Source organism: Panthera tigris, chromosome A2 (assembly GCF_018350195.1).
Source record: "Panthera tigris isolate Pti1 chromosome A2, P.tigris_Pti1_mat1.1, whole genome shotgun sequence".
NCBI lineage: Eukaryota > Metazoa > Chordata > Mammalia > Carnivora > Felidae > Panthera > Panthera tigris.
In genome coordinates, this window is record NC_056661.1 from 161764857 (window position 1) to 161780438 (window position 15582).

General features: G+C 56.5%; 1 protein-coding gene across 1 annotated transcript; it reads right to left on the reverse strand.

Annotated features, from left to right (window-relative positions):
* Nucleotides 1-5719: 5719 nt before the first annotated feature.
* On the reverse strand, nt 5720-15026 carry ASB10 (ankyrin repeat and SOCS box containing 10). Its single transcript, XM_042977438.1, has 6 exons — nt 14754-15026; nt 13691-13958; nt 10460-10979; nt 6616-6729; nt 6151-6336; nt 5720-6007 (listed from the first exon to the last, which is right to left on the reverse strand). The coding sequence occupies exons 1-5, from the start codon at nt 15022-15024 to the stop codon at nt 6151-6153; spliced, it is 1359 nt and encodes a 452-aa protein (XP_042833372.1). The 5' UTR covers nt 15025-15026; the 3' UTR covers nt 5720-6007.
* Between the last annotated feature and the right edge of the window lie 556 nt (nt 15027-15582).

The following is a 15582-nucleotide window of genomic DNA, read 5'->3' on the forward strand; positions in this document are numbered from 1 at the left end:
CCCCCCCCCCCCCCAGCCCGCCCGGCCTGGGCGTGGACGCGGTGAGGGACGCCCGGCAAGGAGGGCACACCGCGAGGGGCGGGGGGGGCGGCGGGGCCGGACCACAAAGCCCCAGGCCCCGGCCGCCGCCCGCCGCAGGACCCTGGGCCAGTCTCCGGAGCGCCTCCCGGGCCGCCCCAAGAGCAAGCCCCTGCGACGCGGGCGGGACTGGACCGCGGCGCCCCCTCGGGCGGCGAGGCGGGGACGGCAGGGGGCGCGCTCTGCCGCCGGGCGCCGCAGCTCAGGGTCCTCGTGTAGGGGCCCCTTTCCCTCTCGGTACTTTCTTCCCAGCCCCGTTCCCCTCTCCCCGGGTCTCTGTTCTCTCGACAGTGGCTCTTCCCCTTCGTCCTCACTCCCTCCTCCGTGGCGGACTACCTCAGTTCCTCACTGTAGCCTCTGTAGGTAATTTCCTCGAGTGCCCACACTATGCCAAGTACTTACCATTCCTCTCACCTCTCCCCCTTCCCTTACGTGCTCTTCCTTCCTCCCACTCTTCCCTTTCCTGCCTTCCTTTCTATCCCTATTCCTGCCTGATTATTCCTATTTCTCATTCCCCATCCCAGTTGTTATTCTATTTTTTCTCATTTCTCACCTCTATCTGTATCTCTTGTCTGTCTGTCCGTCTATCTCTGTCTCCCTCCCTCCCTCTCTCTCTCTCCCTCCCTCTCTCCTGCTATTAATTTCCCTGATTGGCTCCCTGGCTCCAGCACCGCTGATGAGCCCTATTCATTCCTGGGCCTGACACTCTCGACCTGCCCTAGCTGATTGCTGGGGGCTGGCCCCAGGAGCGCTGATGAGCCCCAAGGGTCAGCAGCGCTAATTATTCGCTAATTGCAGATGACTCTACTCACCTCCCCCATTCTCAGACACAGAAATGGTAGCGTCTTTTGCCGCCCCCACCCCCAATTCCCAGCAGCGTAGTTGTCAATCTAGAGGCAAAAGTCATGGGCATTTTTGCTTGATAGGAGCCTCAGGTCAATGGGCACGAAAGACTTAAGACAGGCAAGTCAACAGAAGAGTGACCCGAGCTTCAGGATACAGAGCAAGCCTACCTCGCTAAAATGAGGGTCACCTGGTCACTGGGAAACTGTTGGGGGGGGGGGGGGCAGGGAGAGTCAAGCTAGTTAAAATTAATAGCAAAGCCAGGCCAGTTTAGGAAGATGCAGTCTACATAGGGGAAGTTACTTGGCTCAGGTAAGCGTTTCTGAGCCAAGGCAGAGCAGGCAAGGGGAGAACTCTGGATCTCAGTGACACTTGTTCAAATCAGGAGTGTCGTGGTGACCTAGTGAACACCACTGATGTCAGACTGAGGTATTAAAAAACAGTACCCTGAAAGACACCGTCACCAGAGTGGGACAGAAAAGGGGGGGGCAACCAAGAAGGGCGCTTTCTTTGGTTATGCTTGATTGACAACTCGTCAGAGTGGAAAAGGGAGAAGAGTGCGGTTTCCACGCGGTCCTGATCTATCTCGGGCTCTACATTAAACTCATGAAACCTCTGAGAGACAAGCCTAGTGGGAAGATGTCGCCACGGAGAAAGAAGAGGTGTCTCACCCTAGGTCTGCGAGCCCTACCTCACTACTAGTGTACTAGGATAATCTTTGTACATCCCTCTAAAGATATGCTTCGGAACCCTTTGTTGAAGTGACCACGCGCCTCACGGTACCAATATGGAAGACCAGGTTTCAAAAGTGTATTGTGCTTTGAAGATGAGAGGTCAGTACTTGGCTTGATGGCTGCACAGTGTCGGACACACAACAGAGGCTCACTGCCTTGATAAATTATTGAGGAGACTTTGGCTTACAAGCTCTGAAATTAAAGCTGAATGAGCAGTAACACCACCAGCGAATGAAGCACAAAGGAAGAGACATTTTTAAAAGGGATGGCACTCCATTTTTTTTTTACATAGGTAATAAAATTGCATAGTACAAGATTCCAAAAGCTCAAATGGATATATATCGACACCTCTCCCTCGGACCAGTAAATAAGACCTGGAGTGAAGGTCCTGTTCTGACCCCTCCCTGAGCCACGTAACCTTGGCCCTTCTGACTTAACTCCATCTGTGAGAGGAAGTGATTAATTTCTACTCTGCCAACAAGCCCATGCAAGGGTCAAACATGAAGAAATGCCTTTCAAAGTACCTTTCCTTCCTGTACTAAACGGACAACAAAGAGCAGAGTGGGCAAGGACAGAAGCCCCCAGGCCAGGGGCTCTCCTTTACTTTGCTATCAGTCCCCGGGAAGAAGCCGTCACTCTCAAATCTGAATAGAGCTGGCTCCTTTCTTTACCAAAGGAAAACTCTGTGCTTCTCTTACTGAATCCCTGAACAGGCCCATTGTGGGCAAGCACTTTTCTCACTGTCTCAAATAGCATTCTGCTTCTTTAATCGTCCACATGCTCGAACTTGTCCCCCTCTCACTATATTCCACCTGTTGGGTAAAGGCTCATACAGAAGAATGCTATTTTGAATCTACCCTCTCTGCTTTCGTGCCTGTATCGGACCTCACATCTGCCCTCCCCCCGCCTTTCATGGTCTGGAAGCCAGCACGTAGGGCGCTAAGAACGAAGTATTCTGAAGTCAAAGCCGACGTATCTGTACCTCCACGTCACTTATTGGCGGGAGAGTCCACTCGCGATGGGCAGCGTCGGGCCCTGCCCGCGGATGCCCTCTGGTGGCGGCAGCGCGCAGCTGCGTCACGGCGAGAGAAGTGCGGAGTACTGCAGCGCCCCCTGGCGTTGGTCTAGGAGCCGTGCGAGGGCAAAGGAACCCAGCCAGGTGAGCCTTCCTAGGACGAGCGCGCTGGGCGCTGCTGCGGGGCATTTCAACTGTGAGGACACTGGTTGGGCGGAGCGGGGACTGTACCCAAGAATCTTCAAGTCTAGTATGCACGCGTGTAGGTTCAGGTACATTTTTTGTGTCCAGTTACTCGGACCCTGTGTGTTGTGTAAAATGCGTGCCGTCTGTGTGTGCGCACGCGTTGCACGTGGGTAGGTTCGTGGCGGGGGTGGGGGGGGTGTTGGAGGGAGGTCCGCGCCTCCAGTGCAGGGCGGAGTCCTCACGGAGGCGTGAAATTGGTTTGGAGCAAACACATTACGGAAAGCAATTACCGGGGAGAGGTTCTGAGCCCGCGGGACCCGCAGCCAGGAGGCTGGGGAGGAAGCTCCCCGGCTTGCAAGAGTGGCTGTGGATGTCTAACCCCAGAAAGGACCTTCCTAACACTGCCTGCTAGTGGGAGAACGCGTGGGGTTGGGCAACAGCCCCTCACATTGGCCACTCCACATCACCTTTCTCCCCTTACCCCCCGCCCTCCTTAAAAAGGCATCCTGCAGAGGAGCGTGCACGCTCAGACATGGCCGGAAATCCTTCTCCCTTCTTACCACTTTCCTGTCAAGCCTTCCCAAGCGCCTGCCCTTTACTGCTCACCTTCCTCAAGCCCCCAGCTCTTGCTCCCACGTGCCTTTTGCATGCACTTCATGGTCCCTTGTACTTGAACTAGTCATTCACACGCTTGCTTTTCAGACTAGATGGAAAAGTCACTGCGGGCAGGAAGTGGTCTCCTTCACAGCTGTACATGAGTGACTAAGACCTGGGACTCCGGGAAGCACAAAGCGAATGACACGGGTGGGCTTAAATAAAATTTCCATCAAAACGCATAGACAACGCTCTCAGGAAAGCCATCCCCTTGGGAGTCGGGATTCTCCTAGAGCACTGAACACCTGTCACATGCCAACGATCCCATTTATATCCCCAGACCTGACCTTGCCCCTGGACTCCAGACTTGTAGATCCAAAGGACCTTGTAACGTATCCTCTTTGAGACGTGTAATAGGCAGCTCCCACTTCTAGCTCCCAGAGTGATCAGCCGATTCCTCCACCCCTTGCCCGCTTCTCACCCTCCCCACCTTAGCAACGATCAGCACCACCCTCGCCCAGTTGTTCAGCCCAAACACTGACAGGCACCCTGGGTTACGCTTTCCTTCAGCACCCCCCCCCCCCCACGTCCAGTCCATCAGGTCTCCTCGGAGTCTTCCAAGAAGGGTCCCAAGTGTCGCCTACTGCTTCCCCATCTCTGGGGACGACTCTGGACCTCAGCAGTGGCCTCCTGCTGGCCTTTGATCCTCCCCCGCCTCTCCCCAAAGCCATTCAGCAGCCAGAGAGAGCTTTCCAAACCTAAATCGGTTCATGCCACCCGCCCGCACGCCCTCCCCCCATCTCTTCCCACTCCATTCCCATGGCTGGCTCCTCCTGGTCACGCAGGCCTCAGGTTAAATGTCACCCAGTCTCCAACAGCACTCTCTGCCAATCAGCGTTGGGCTTATCCCCCTGACACTGTTCCCTCCTCACTAGAAAGTTCACGCCAGCAGGGACTAGGAGCCAGCCACCCCCCCCCCCCCACCCGTGTGCGCGGCCCTGAACCCTGGTTGGACGGACGAATGGGCACCGGGGCATCCTCCCCCGCACCCCTCCCCCCACCCCCACCCCGCGCCCGGGGCACCAGCACCCAGTGAGCCGAGCTCGCACACGCCCAAGCCTCGCGGGAATTGCTTCCCGACCCGGCACGCGCGCGACTTCCCCCGCTGCGGTGGGGCCGGCGCCCTCAGGACCCTGTGGGGGGCGGGGTTCCTCAGCCGAGAGACCCGGCCGCGGACCCTCCCGTCAGGCGGGCCCGTCCCCCGCGTCGCGCCCCGCCTCTGCAAGGCCAAACTTCCTTCCAGGCGGGAACCCGGGCCCACTCACCTCGGCGCCGACCCTCCTGGGCTTCTCTCTCGACGCCCTCTCCGGCCTCGCGCCCTCCCGGCCCCGCCCCCACCGCCTGCGTCCTCCAGGCCCCGCCCCGCAACCTGCTGCCCGCAGTTGGCGGGAAAAAGCGTGAACGCCGGCGCCTGCGCCCTCCGCCCTCCGGGGCCCTGGGAAACCTGTCCAGCGACCCTTGACGTCACGGATCACGGTGCATTTGATTGGCCTCTTGCGTCACGGGGCGACTCTCTCTTCCTACCTGCGCTTGGGGACTAGCTGTGGGTTCTTAAAACCCTGGCCCTGCAAAGACCTTCAGGGGCTCTCTCCTCTCTTGTTGCACAGATGCGGCAACTTGAGCCCAGAGAGGGGAAGAGACTTAAGATCCACAACTTAATGAAAGAGTTGAGTCTAGAACCCAGGACATGTGACTCTCAGCGCCCGCTGCCGCGAAGCTAACGCGAAGGAAGGAGCAGATAGAGACGGGCGGGTGCCAGGTGTGCGTCCCGTCTTCCTTGACCCACAGGGCAGGCAGTAGGTAGAGTTGTTTGCTTTTTCCAAACCTGAATCTTTCACTCTCACCTGAACCACGGTTACCCTCTTTGATGGCCGACACCTGCACCCACCTTCTCGCTGGCCTTCCTGCTCGCCGCCTCACCTCCTTACCCCAAGGCTCCCTTTGCCGTCCTCCCTCCCGACCCAAGGTTGTTAGCTCACCCACCCTCTGACACTAGCTCGCCTGGTGGCCCTTGTGCCACATCGTGAACCAGAGGGGCCAGTCTGCCTGGGACTGCTCAGCAGCTGGTAGATTCGAAAGGGGGAAGATAACACAGCTGGCACCATGGGGCAGATCCAGGGCGGCCCCACAAGCCTGCCCGTCCTGAGCCCCCTGAGTGACCAGCTGGGAGGAAGGCCTGCAGGAGACAGCACCCAACAGCACAGGCCTGCAGATTTTTAATGCTCATACAGGGTCTGGCCGGGCTGGAGGGATGCCTCGGGAGACCACCAAGAGGAGTGTATCACTTGCCGTGAGTCCCAGCTCTCTCTCCATCAGACATCCCCTGGCCGCATGGTCTGTCTGCCTCTCTCCCTGCTGGGAATGACAGCATCCACAGGGCCACCTCGGCCTGGACCAGCTCAACTCTGTCCCAAGCTTGGGATGCTGTGAGAAGCAGACCTGAGCCCCCTGGGGCCTGGGGCACCAGCTTCCGGGTCTCTCAAAAGGCAGTGGACACCTGGAAGGAGAGGCGTGGACTCAGAGAGGTCACACGGTCCAGGGGGCTGGCCGGTTCCGGCCAAGGCCCTGCCCCCAACTCTCCTCTTGCCTCCTACCCATCCTTCTAAATGGCTGGGACTGCCCATAGACCCCAGGACTCACCTAGTAGAGTACGTCCTCAAAATCCAGCTGCAGGTAGCGGAGCAGGCGGGGTGGCAGGGGAAGGCGGGGGAGGGCGTGGGGCAGGCAGGCTGCCAGGTGGGCACGGAGGGCACAGCGGCTCAGGTGCTGCAGGGATCTGGGCTGTCTCACCAAGGCGAAAAGGGACGAATAGAAACGGTGGTGCTTCTGGGGACAGAAGGAGGGGCTCAGCGAGGCAGCCTTGGACAAATGGCACCCATTTCTCCTAAAGCGGGGAGGCTGGGGGCCAACAGGTGTCTACGGGAGCCTATAAGAAGTAGTGTTTTGGGTGTTCACTCTGTGGGTTTTCTTCTGGGATGTGAGCAGGTCTCTGGAGTAGTTTCTGAGGGGCCGGGTGGGGGAACCGACAGAGCTTCCCTGTAGGAGGTGGGAGTCTCTTGGGGCCGGGCTGAGTGACTGCGTGTTTTCAGGGTCCTGGAATCTGACCTGCAGAGTTTCAGGAGGCACCAGGGCCATGGCCTCCTCGGGAAGCTGCGTGATGCTGTAGGTGTTCATCAGGACCTCGATGGTCCTCGGAGACGCGCACCAGCGTTCCAGCACCTGGAGGAGGCAGAGACGCATCAGTGCTCCTGGGGTTACCACACACTGCAGGCTCCCCAGCCAGGCCGCACGGGATGATCAGACATCCCTTGGTGTCCCAATAGGACAGCTGCCGTGGGTTGAGTTGTGTCTTCCCATCCCCTTCCAACATGTTGAAGTCCTAATCTCCATTAGAAATCCCCTATTTAGAAATAGGATCTTTGCAGTTGTGATCAAGTTAAAATGAGGTCATTAGGGAGGGACTTCAGAGAGAAGGGACAAGGCCAGGAGAGGCCTGATGAAGGAGCGGTGGTGGAGTCCAGTTGGATCCAGATTTGTTCTTTCATTTCCTCGTTTAGTAAATATTTACGGAGGGCCACTATGGGCCGAGCACTGGGGCCCCAGCCATCAGGATGACGGACAGGTCCTTGTCAGCTGGGAACTTCTATTTCCGTGGGAAAAAACAATAACCACATAAATAACCACTTACAGCTAAGCCGCCACGATGAAAAATAAGCAGGCGTGGCGACTGAGCGTGGTTGGGAGAGTGCTGTCCTAGATGGGTGGTCAAGAAAAGCCTCTCTGAGGAGGTGACCTGATTGGGTGAAGAGTGAGCCATGCTGGGAGAGCAGCCCATGCCAGAGACTGCCCACAAGGAAAGAAAGACAGCCGCACTCGGCCTGAGCGCGCACACGCACACACACACACACATGCACACACCATCATACTCACCGGGGTCTGCACGGACTATCTGGAAGCATATTTGTTTCATTCATTCTGTGTCTTCTGCCGTATCTCAAGCTATAGGCAGTGGCCGCAAACCCTTTGTAAAATCTGAGAACAGCTAAGTGCTATCTCTCTGGCGGCGTTCCTGTGCATAATACCCGTCTCCCTCCACACACTTACATGTAACATTGGGGGCTTTAAAACCCTTCTGCCTGGCAGGCTGGGAATGCGGCATGTGCCTAGTGCTGCTGGGTGGCGAGAGCAGGGCCCCCGAGAAAGCACCGCACACACCTGAAGCCCTCTGTTTCTTGCCCTGCATCTTGGCAGTGCTCACTGGAGCCCCATCCCATCTGCCCAGAGCAGGTCTCTGACTTCCTCCTCCTTAGATCTAGGACAGAACAGTCTGGTCACATCTGGCTCTCCTGCTCTTACCTGCTACTCCTGTCTGCTGTTCAGGCGGGGCCTCCCAGCCCACGCTGGTTCCTGTCTCTGCTCTGCCTGGAATGCCTGGGCCCTCCTCCTGCATTTCCAAGCCCTACCCACTCCAAGTCCCATCCCTTCCAGGAAGCCTCCTGCGGCCGTTCCGCCTGAATCTCTCTCCCTATATTGGGATGACGCCCAGCAGCTTTCCAGAGCTTTTCACATATTATTTAACTTAGAACAGCATGAGCTAACAGGTGTTGAGCACCGACTCTAGGTTAGGTCCTGTCTAAAGGGCTTTGCTTTTTTTTTTTAAGTTTATTTATTTTGAGAGAGAGAGAGAGAGAGAGAGAGAGAGAGAGAGAATCCCAAGCAGGCTCCATGCTGTCAACACAGAGCCCAACTTATTGGGGCTTGAACTCATGAACCGTGAGATCATGACCTGAGCTGCAATCAGGCGTGAGACACTTAACCAACTGAGCCACCCAGGTGCCCCAACTGTCTAAAGGGCTTTATATGGGAGCGCCTGGGTGGCTCAGTCGGTTGAGTGTCCGACTTCGGTTCAGGTCATGATCTCACGCTCGTGGGTTCAAGCCCCACGTCAGGCTCTGGGCTGACAGTTCAGAGCCTGGAGCCTGCTTCAGATTCTGTGTCTCCTTCTCTCTCTGCCCCTCCCGCACTCACGCTCTGCCTCTCAAAAATAAAATGTAAAAGAAAAATTTTTTTAAGGGCTTAATATGGATGAAACTCAGTTCTCATACTGAGCCTATGAAACAGGCACGTTCTTCTGTCCTTGTTTTACAGATGAGGAAACTGAGGCCCAGAGCGATTAAGCAACTTGCCAAGGGTCACACAGGTAGTACGTAAGGCTCCAGAGCCTGCATTCTTAGTCACCACCTACTTCAGAGTTTGTTGGGAAAACTGTTGGGAGGAACCCATGTAGCAGGCAACACACTTTAGAAAGTGTCTGGTGGTGGTTAGGGCTATGCTCGCTCCTGTTATCCGCGAGGCTCCTATACCTATAGCTTTTTATCACTGGTGGGTAGGACACTGTATTACATGCAAGGAACACGCGTTCAAAGAGTTCCAGTGACTTCCCTATAGTCACAGGAACAAGCATGGATGCCAGGTTTCCTGAGCACTCAGTGGCTCCTGGAGAGCTGGCTGGGCCTGGCAGTGATCACAGATGACTTCTTTCAGGGAGACAGGGACCTCAGGCAAGCGTGGGGCCACTGAAGATCATAGGAGATGGAGGCAGACTCCTTCCTGAACTTTTTGATCACCTGGGGCGAGGCACCCAGAGGAGGGGAGGAATGGGGCACTTGGTTGTGCCCGCCCCCTTGGTCCTTAAGGCAGGGCAGAGCAGGGCGAAGAGACAGGGGCAGTGGGGTCCCAGGAAATCTGTTTGCTGCTCTGCCTCCTTCTTCCAACCCCTCCCTGAAGGGGAAATCATTAGCTGTCAGAGCCACCGTCAGATTACAGGGAATTGCTTGTCTCCTAATTATCTGGTGTTAATAGGAGATTAATTAGTGTTAATTGTTGATTTTCTTGTATTTTCCCAAAGGGGAGACCAATCTGCCGAACTCTCGGGCTGTTTAATTATTTGGTCTTGCTTAGGAATCTAGACAGATGCTTCTAGGTTTGTGAGTGAAGGGGAAAGGCAGGGCCAGCAGAGGAATGTCCAGGACCAGGCAAGGCTGGACAGTTCAAGCCCAGAGATGAGGCAGGGGACCTGCTCACAGCCTGCTACTCTGTATCCATTCTGACTGGGCTCTTCAGAGGTGGGGGGGGGGGGGCAGTCCCTGCCCCAGGCCCAGCACCCTCTGTGACATTACATAGCCCCCTCCAGACACGACACAGCATGGGATAGGGCCCCCTGCCAGGACATCAGTAGCACAGATCTTCAAGTTGAACCCACTATGGGAATATTTTATGTTAATAAGATAAGATACAGACAGGAAATTGACAGTGAAAGGCTTTTTCTCCCGTGCCAGGATAGCAGCTGCTGGTCTGGGTGATGCATGTCCTGCTAAGCTCTCAAAAACAGGGACCATGTCTGTCTGCAAAAGGTGAGGAGGCTCTGAACCTCATGACCCAGGCTCATCGCTCTGCTCTGGGGAAGCCTCTCCTGGGCACAGAATGTCTCACTGAACGGATCCCACGGCCAGGCAGAGCTGCCTGCACGATTCTTTCATTGGCTTGCTCCCCTGATGAAGAAAGGACTCCCTGAAGCCCACATCAGTCCTGGTTCCTGTCTTTTCAGATGCATGACAATCTGGCCCCCTGCCCTCAATCCACCTTCATCACACACGTGTGCATGCACACATGCATGCATACACATTTATGCACACGCACGTGTATATGCATGTGTGAGCACGTGTGTGTGTGCACGCACACACACACGACACACACATACACCCCTCCTGCTGGTCTGCGTCCTTGCCTTTGCCCCCTACTGGGCTTTGCTTGCTTGATGAATGAAAGATGATGAACTGAGTCACGTGCTCAGATGTGTCAGGCTGCATCTAGAGCAAGTGGGAACACAGGTCTGAGTCTCCCCATCCCCTCCCCATCATGGCCCTCCCCTCGGGCCCTAGCCCCATACCTTGGGGAGGGCCCCAGGCCAGACGCGGACGGCGCCATGGTTAAGCAGAGCTCGCACTGCGTGCTCTGGGCTCTGGGCCAAGGCCGCAGCTGGGCCCTGTAGAGCGCAGTGCAGGGGCGTGTGTCCCCCATAGTCCATGGCATTGGCACTGACACCGCAGGACAGGAGCAGCTCCACCACGGCCGCGTGACCACAGCGACAGGCCAGGTGCAGGGGCCGGCGCTTGTCCTGGTCGGCAGCATCGGCCTCGGCTCCAGCCGAGAGCAGCAGGTGGCACAGCTGGAGGCAGCGGGCGGTGGTGGCCTCGGCCTCGGCGGAGGATGTGCAGCGGATGTCACAGGCAGCCAGCAGTGGGGTCCAGCCTTCGACATTCCGGGCATTCGGGCATGCCCCCCGTCTCAGAAGGAGTTCTGCCAGTTCCACGTGGCCCAGCCGGGCGGCCACATGCAAAGGGGTCTCCTCCTCCTCCTCAGACCGACCATCCACTTTCGCCCCAAACCTCAGGAGCAGTTCTGCGCACCTGGTGAGGGCGAGATGGCAGTGGGGAGGAAGACAGGGCCCTACGCTCCTACCGGTCCGAGCAAAGCAAAGCGGGGGGGGGGGGGGGCGTCTTGATGGATCAGGCGGGCTCATTCTATTCTCCGGCCCACATTCCTATGTGTTTAAAACTCTCCATGAAAATTTTAAAAATACTTCTGTTTACTCGGGAGAGGAAAGGACCATGATCACTGGGTGTGATCTCTGAGAGGCTGGACTGGAACACGACCAGCAGTAACAATGTGGGCTTGTATAGAGCTGTGCTGTCCAGCCACGCAGAGCTATTGAGCCCCTGTACTATGACGCCTCCTAACTGAGATGTGCTATTAGTAAAATACGCACCCAGCTTGAGGACTTGGTACAAAAAAGAAAATGTAAAATGTCTCGTTAGTTATATATATATATATATATATATATATATATATATATTATATCAAGTACATGTTGAAGTGACAACATTTTGGAGATACGTGTTGAATAAAATATATTACTAAAATTAATTCCAGCTATTCCACAGATATTTGTATGCCCACATTCACAGCAGCGCTATTCACAACAGCCAAAATGCGAAAGCAAGCTAATCGTTCAGCGGCAGATCAATGGATGAAGTGCAGTCATCTACAGGGGTTGCCTGGATGGCTCAGTGGGTTAAGCATCTGACTTAGGCTCAGGTCATGATCTCACACTCGTGAGTTCGAGCCCTGCATCGGGCTCTGTGCTGACAGCTTGGAGCCTGGAAACTGTTTTGGATTCTGTGTCTCCCTCTCTCTGTGACCCTCCCCCCCGTTCGTGCTCTGTCTCTCCCTGTCTCAAAAATAAATGAACGTTAAAAAAAATCTTTTAAAAAAGTAGCTCATTTAGGGGCGCCTGGGTGGCTCAGTCAGTTAAGCATCTGACTTCAGCTCAGGTCATGATCTCACGGTCCGTGAGTTCGAGCCCTGCATCGAGCTCTGTGCTGACAGCTCAGAGCCCGGAACCTGTTTCGGATTCTGTGTCTCCCTCTCCTGCTCACACTCTGTCTCTCTCTCTCTCTCAAAAATAAACAAACATTAAAAAAAATTTTTTTAAAGAAATGGTTAGGATGGTAAATTTTATGTTAGAAGTATTTTACCTCACTGAAAAATTTTTCATTTCATCTATTTCTTTTTTTAAGATTTTATTTTTAAGTAATCTCTATACCCAATGTGGGGCTCGAACTCACAACCCCGAGGTCAAGAGTCATAAGCTCTACTGACTGAACCAGTCAGGCACCGCATTACTGTTCATCTTTTTTTTTTTTTTAAGTTTACTTATTTATTTTGAGAGAGAGAGGCAGAGGGAGAGACAGAGAGAATCCCAAACAGGCTCCTCACGGTCAGTGCAAAGCCTGACGCGGGGCTCGAACCCACGAGCCATGAGACCACGACCCGAGCCGAAATCAAGAGTCAGACACTTCACCGACTGAGACACCCAGGTGTCCCATATTTCATCCTTCTGATAAAGCTACTAGAAAATTTTAAATTACATATGTGGCTCACATTATATTTCTATTGGAACACACTGGTATGGAATATACCTTCAACCATAGTAAGTCAGTGGAGTCTGCTGAAGGATAAATTAACAGGAGGGAGGTTCACAAAAGGAATAAAAATGTGGCCTCATTCAGAAGCAAGATGTGAAATTTGTCAGGTGTGCAGTCAGTAGAGAGAGGGCCTCTATTGTATGTACAGTTCGTTCATGGATTTGCCAAGGCTCCGACTGCCAGGATTCCGTGCTCATCAAGAAATTGAGTGATGGGGCGCCTGGGTAGCTCAGTCGGCTGAGCATCCGACTTCGGCTCAGGTCATGATCCCACGGTTCGTGAGTTTGAGCCCCGCATCAGGCTCTGTGCCGACAGCTCGGAGCCTGGAGCCCGCTTCGGATTCTGTGTCTCCCCCTCTCTCTGCCCCTCCCTCGCTTGCGCTCGGTCTCTATCTCTCTCAAAAATAAATAAACATTAAAAAAATTTTGTTTAATTGAGCGAGGACTCATCCCCCAATGCTTCCTACACGTAGGGCATAATTATTTGGGCCGCAGTAAAGGAATTTTCTGCACACGAAATAATACATTGTCACATGGGTATGTCCATCGGTTTCTTGTGAGTTTAGTTAGTTGGGCTTGGTCCCTAGGCCCATTGTATCTGAGGGTACCTGCCAATAGGGAAATGCCAGACCCACCAAGGTAGGACCAGACCCTGCCCTCAGGGATTGACGCGTGCCCCAACTGGGGGCTGCTATCCTTTACAGGCTATCCGGATCACTCCTGGACGGTCAGCCCTCTGAGGGCAGGATCATGCCTTAGTTCCTGCTGTACTGAGCACGGTGCCTGGAACGTTGGATAATCTCAGAAAAACCAAAACTTCGTAGTACACTGCCTCCCCACAATGGATCTGGACAACTTCCCCAACATAGGCTCCGCAGCTGAGTCCCCGCCACAGCCCTCCGACACCCCTGGGGAAGCAGAAGCTGTCCCGGGTACAGGCCGGTCCGAAGTTCCGGGGCCAGCTGGCGGGACGGTGTGGGGAGTAACCACATCCCGACTCTCCACCTGAGCCCCGTCTCCTCTAGCCCGACTCACCAGGCCTGCCAGCCCCCAACGTGCTCCCTCATCCTCCCCGAGGTCACCTCTCTGCCTGCCCGAAGAGTGGGACGGGGGTTGGGGCGAGGGGTCACTCACTCGAGGGTGCCAGCCCCCCGGCAGAGGTGCAAGGGGGGTTTGCCGTCCTGGTCAGGGATGTTGGGGTCGGCTCCTGCCACCAGCAGTACGTGGACACAGGCAGCGTGGCCCGCGGCACAGGCCTCGTGCAGGGCGGTGCGGCCCCCAGGGGCACTGTCGGGCCTCGCCCGCCGCCTCAGCAGCAGCCGCAGAACGTCCGTGTGGCCCCGGCTAGCCGCCACGTGCAGTGGGGTGGTCAGCTCCTCTTCGTACGTCAGAGACCAGAGTCCTAGGGAGAGAGGGACATGGGCCTCACACCCTGAAGACAGGCAGAGAGCCGAAGAGGAGGTGGGCAGAGGCTGGGAAGAGGGAGCTCAGGGCTCTGTCCCCAGCCTCCCCGCTCCCGCTCAGACCCCCCCAGTGCCCCAGGCCCGTACTCAGAGCCCGGATGTTGAAGCGGAAATCCCTCCATCGTTCTGGGTCGCTGGTGTCAAAGACGGAATCCGGGGCCAGGCCGGTGCTGGAGTCGGCGAGGAGGCGGGAGACAGAGCCCGCGTCCCCGGCCAGCACTGCCTGCCAGAAGGCCAGGGCAGGTCCCGAGGCCGTACGGGTGACGATGGGTCCCGAGCCAGACTCCAGACGCTCTGCAGACCCTCCTTTGGGCCTCTCCACCAGCCTGGCACAGAGGGCGTGTCTGTCACCGGGGGGTTCCCCCGGCCCCCTGCACTCTTCTGGGGACCAGCTCATGAGGACAGAGTATGAGCTTGTGGGAAGAGGCGTAGGGGGAGGAGGGGGAGGGAGGGGGCAGAGGCAGAGAGAGCGGGAGAGGGGGAGGGAAACGCGGACGGATGGAGGGAGAGGGTCTCTGTGTCCCCGAGCTGAGCCTGACCCGGCCACGCGGTTCAGCAGAAGCTATTCTGGGCTCCGCATGACTTCACTCCTGGGCCAAGGCTTAGGCAAGCCTCCGGGTAGGGGAGGAGTAGCCAGGGGCTTCTCCTCTTCCTCAAGCACTTGGTGTCTCTGTGCCTGATGGGGTTAACCCCGGCCCCCGGTCCTCAGCCCTCCACTCCCGGCAGCCCCTCACCCCTCTGGTGACTGCTCCAACGAGGCTCGGCGGCCCGGTGCTCCAGGACCAGGTCGGCTGTGCTGTGCGGGGGAAACAGCTCCTGCAACCTCGCCAGGTCTCCCGTGTACAGGGCGTTCTGCAGGGCCATATCACGGCACAGTAGAGGCGACGGCCGAGTCGGCTCCCGGGCTGGGCCGGACCGGGACCCCCAGACCCGGCAGGCAGGGGCCAAAGGACGGCTCCCCACACGGTGTCCCCAGGGGGGAGGGGAGCTCCTTCTTCCAGGCATAGCCAGTTTCTGGGAGAGAGGGAGCCAAAGAAGCAGGCCTCGGGACGATTCCACTGGCTGACGGGGCCTGAGCCAGGCCGAGGCCTGGAGTGGGAGGGGCAGGGAGCACACGCGGGGGGCCATACCATAAATAGCCCCGGCTGTCCTAGCTGTCAGTCCCAGGGGAGGAGGCTTCAGGCTGGAGTGGGAATTAGGGAGGAGCTGGAGAGCAGAGAGGGGATCAAGCCCCCCGACCCCGAGTCTCACCCTGGAGTTGACCGCTGTCAGGGTTGAAAGGGGTCACCCAGATCGTGGGATCCAGCCTGCACTTTCACAGGTAAAGGAAAACGGAGCCCACACGTGCCAAGTGCTTTGCCCAAGGTGTGAGTTTGTTGCAGATCCGGGACCAGAATGGGGGCGGAGGGCGGAGTGGGGGGGCTCTCAAGCTGCCATTTTCATACCCTCTCTCATCGATCATGTGCTTCACCAAGCCAGCCTCCGGTGGCCTGGGCTCTGATCCCAGAGGGAGGGCATGTGGGTGCCAGGAAATTCTTCCTGCCCTCCCAAATGTCACCAATT

What these genes read in the sequence shown, in the direction of transcription:
- ASB10 (XM_042977438.1), bottom strand. Translation starts at nt 15,024, where the DNA reads ATGCCTGGAAGAAGGAGCTCCCCTCCCCCCTGGGGACACCGTGTGGGG. An exon ending in CGGGGGGCTGGCACCCTCGA is followed by an intron (nt 10,980 to 13,690) that starts GTGAGTGACCCC and finishes CGCCCTCACCAG; the next exon opens with GTGCGCAGAACTGCTCCTGA. An exon ending in TGCCTCCTGAAACTCTGCAG is followed by an intron (nt 6,337 to 6,615) that starts GTCAGATTCCAG and finishes TTCTGTCCCCAG; the next exon opens with AAGCACCACCGTTTCTATTC.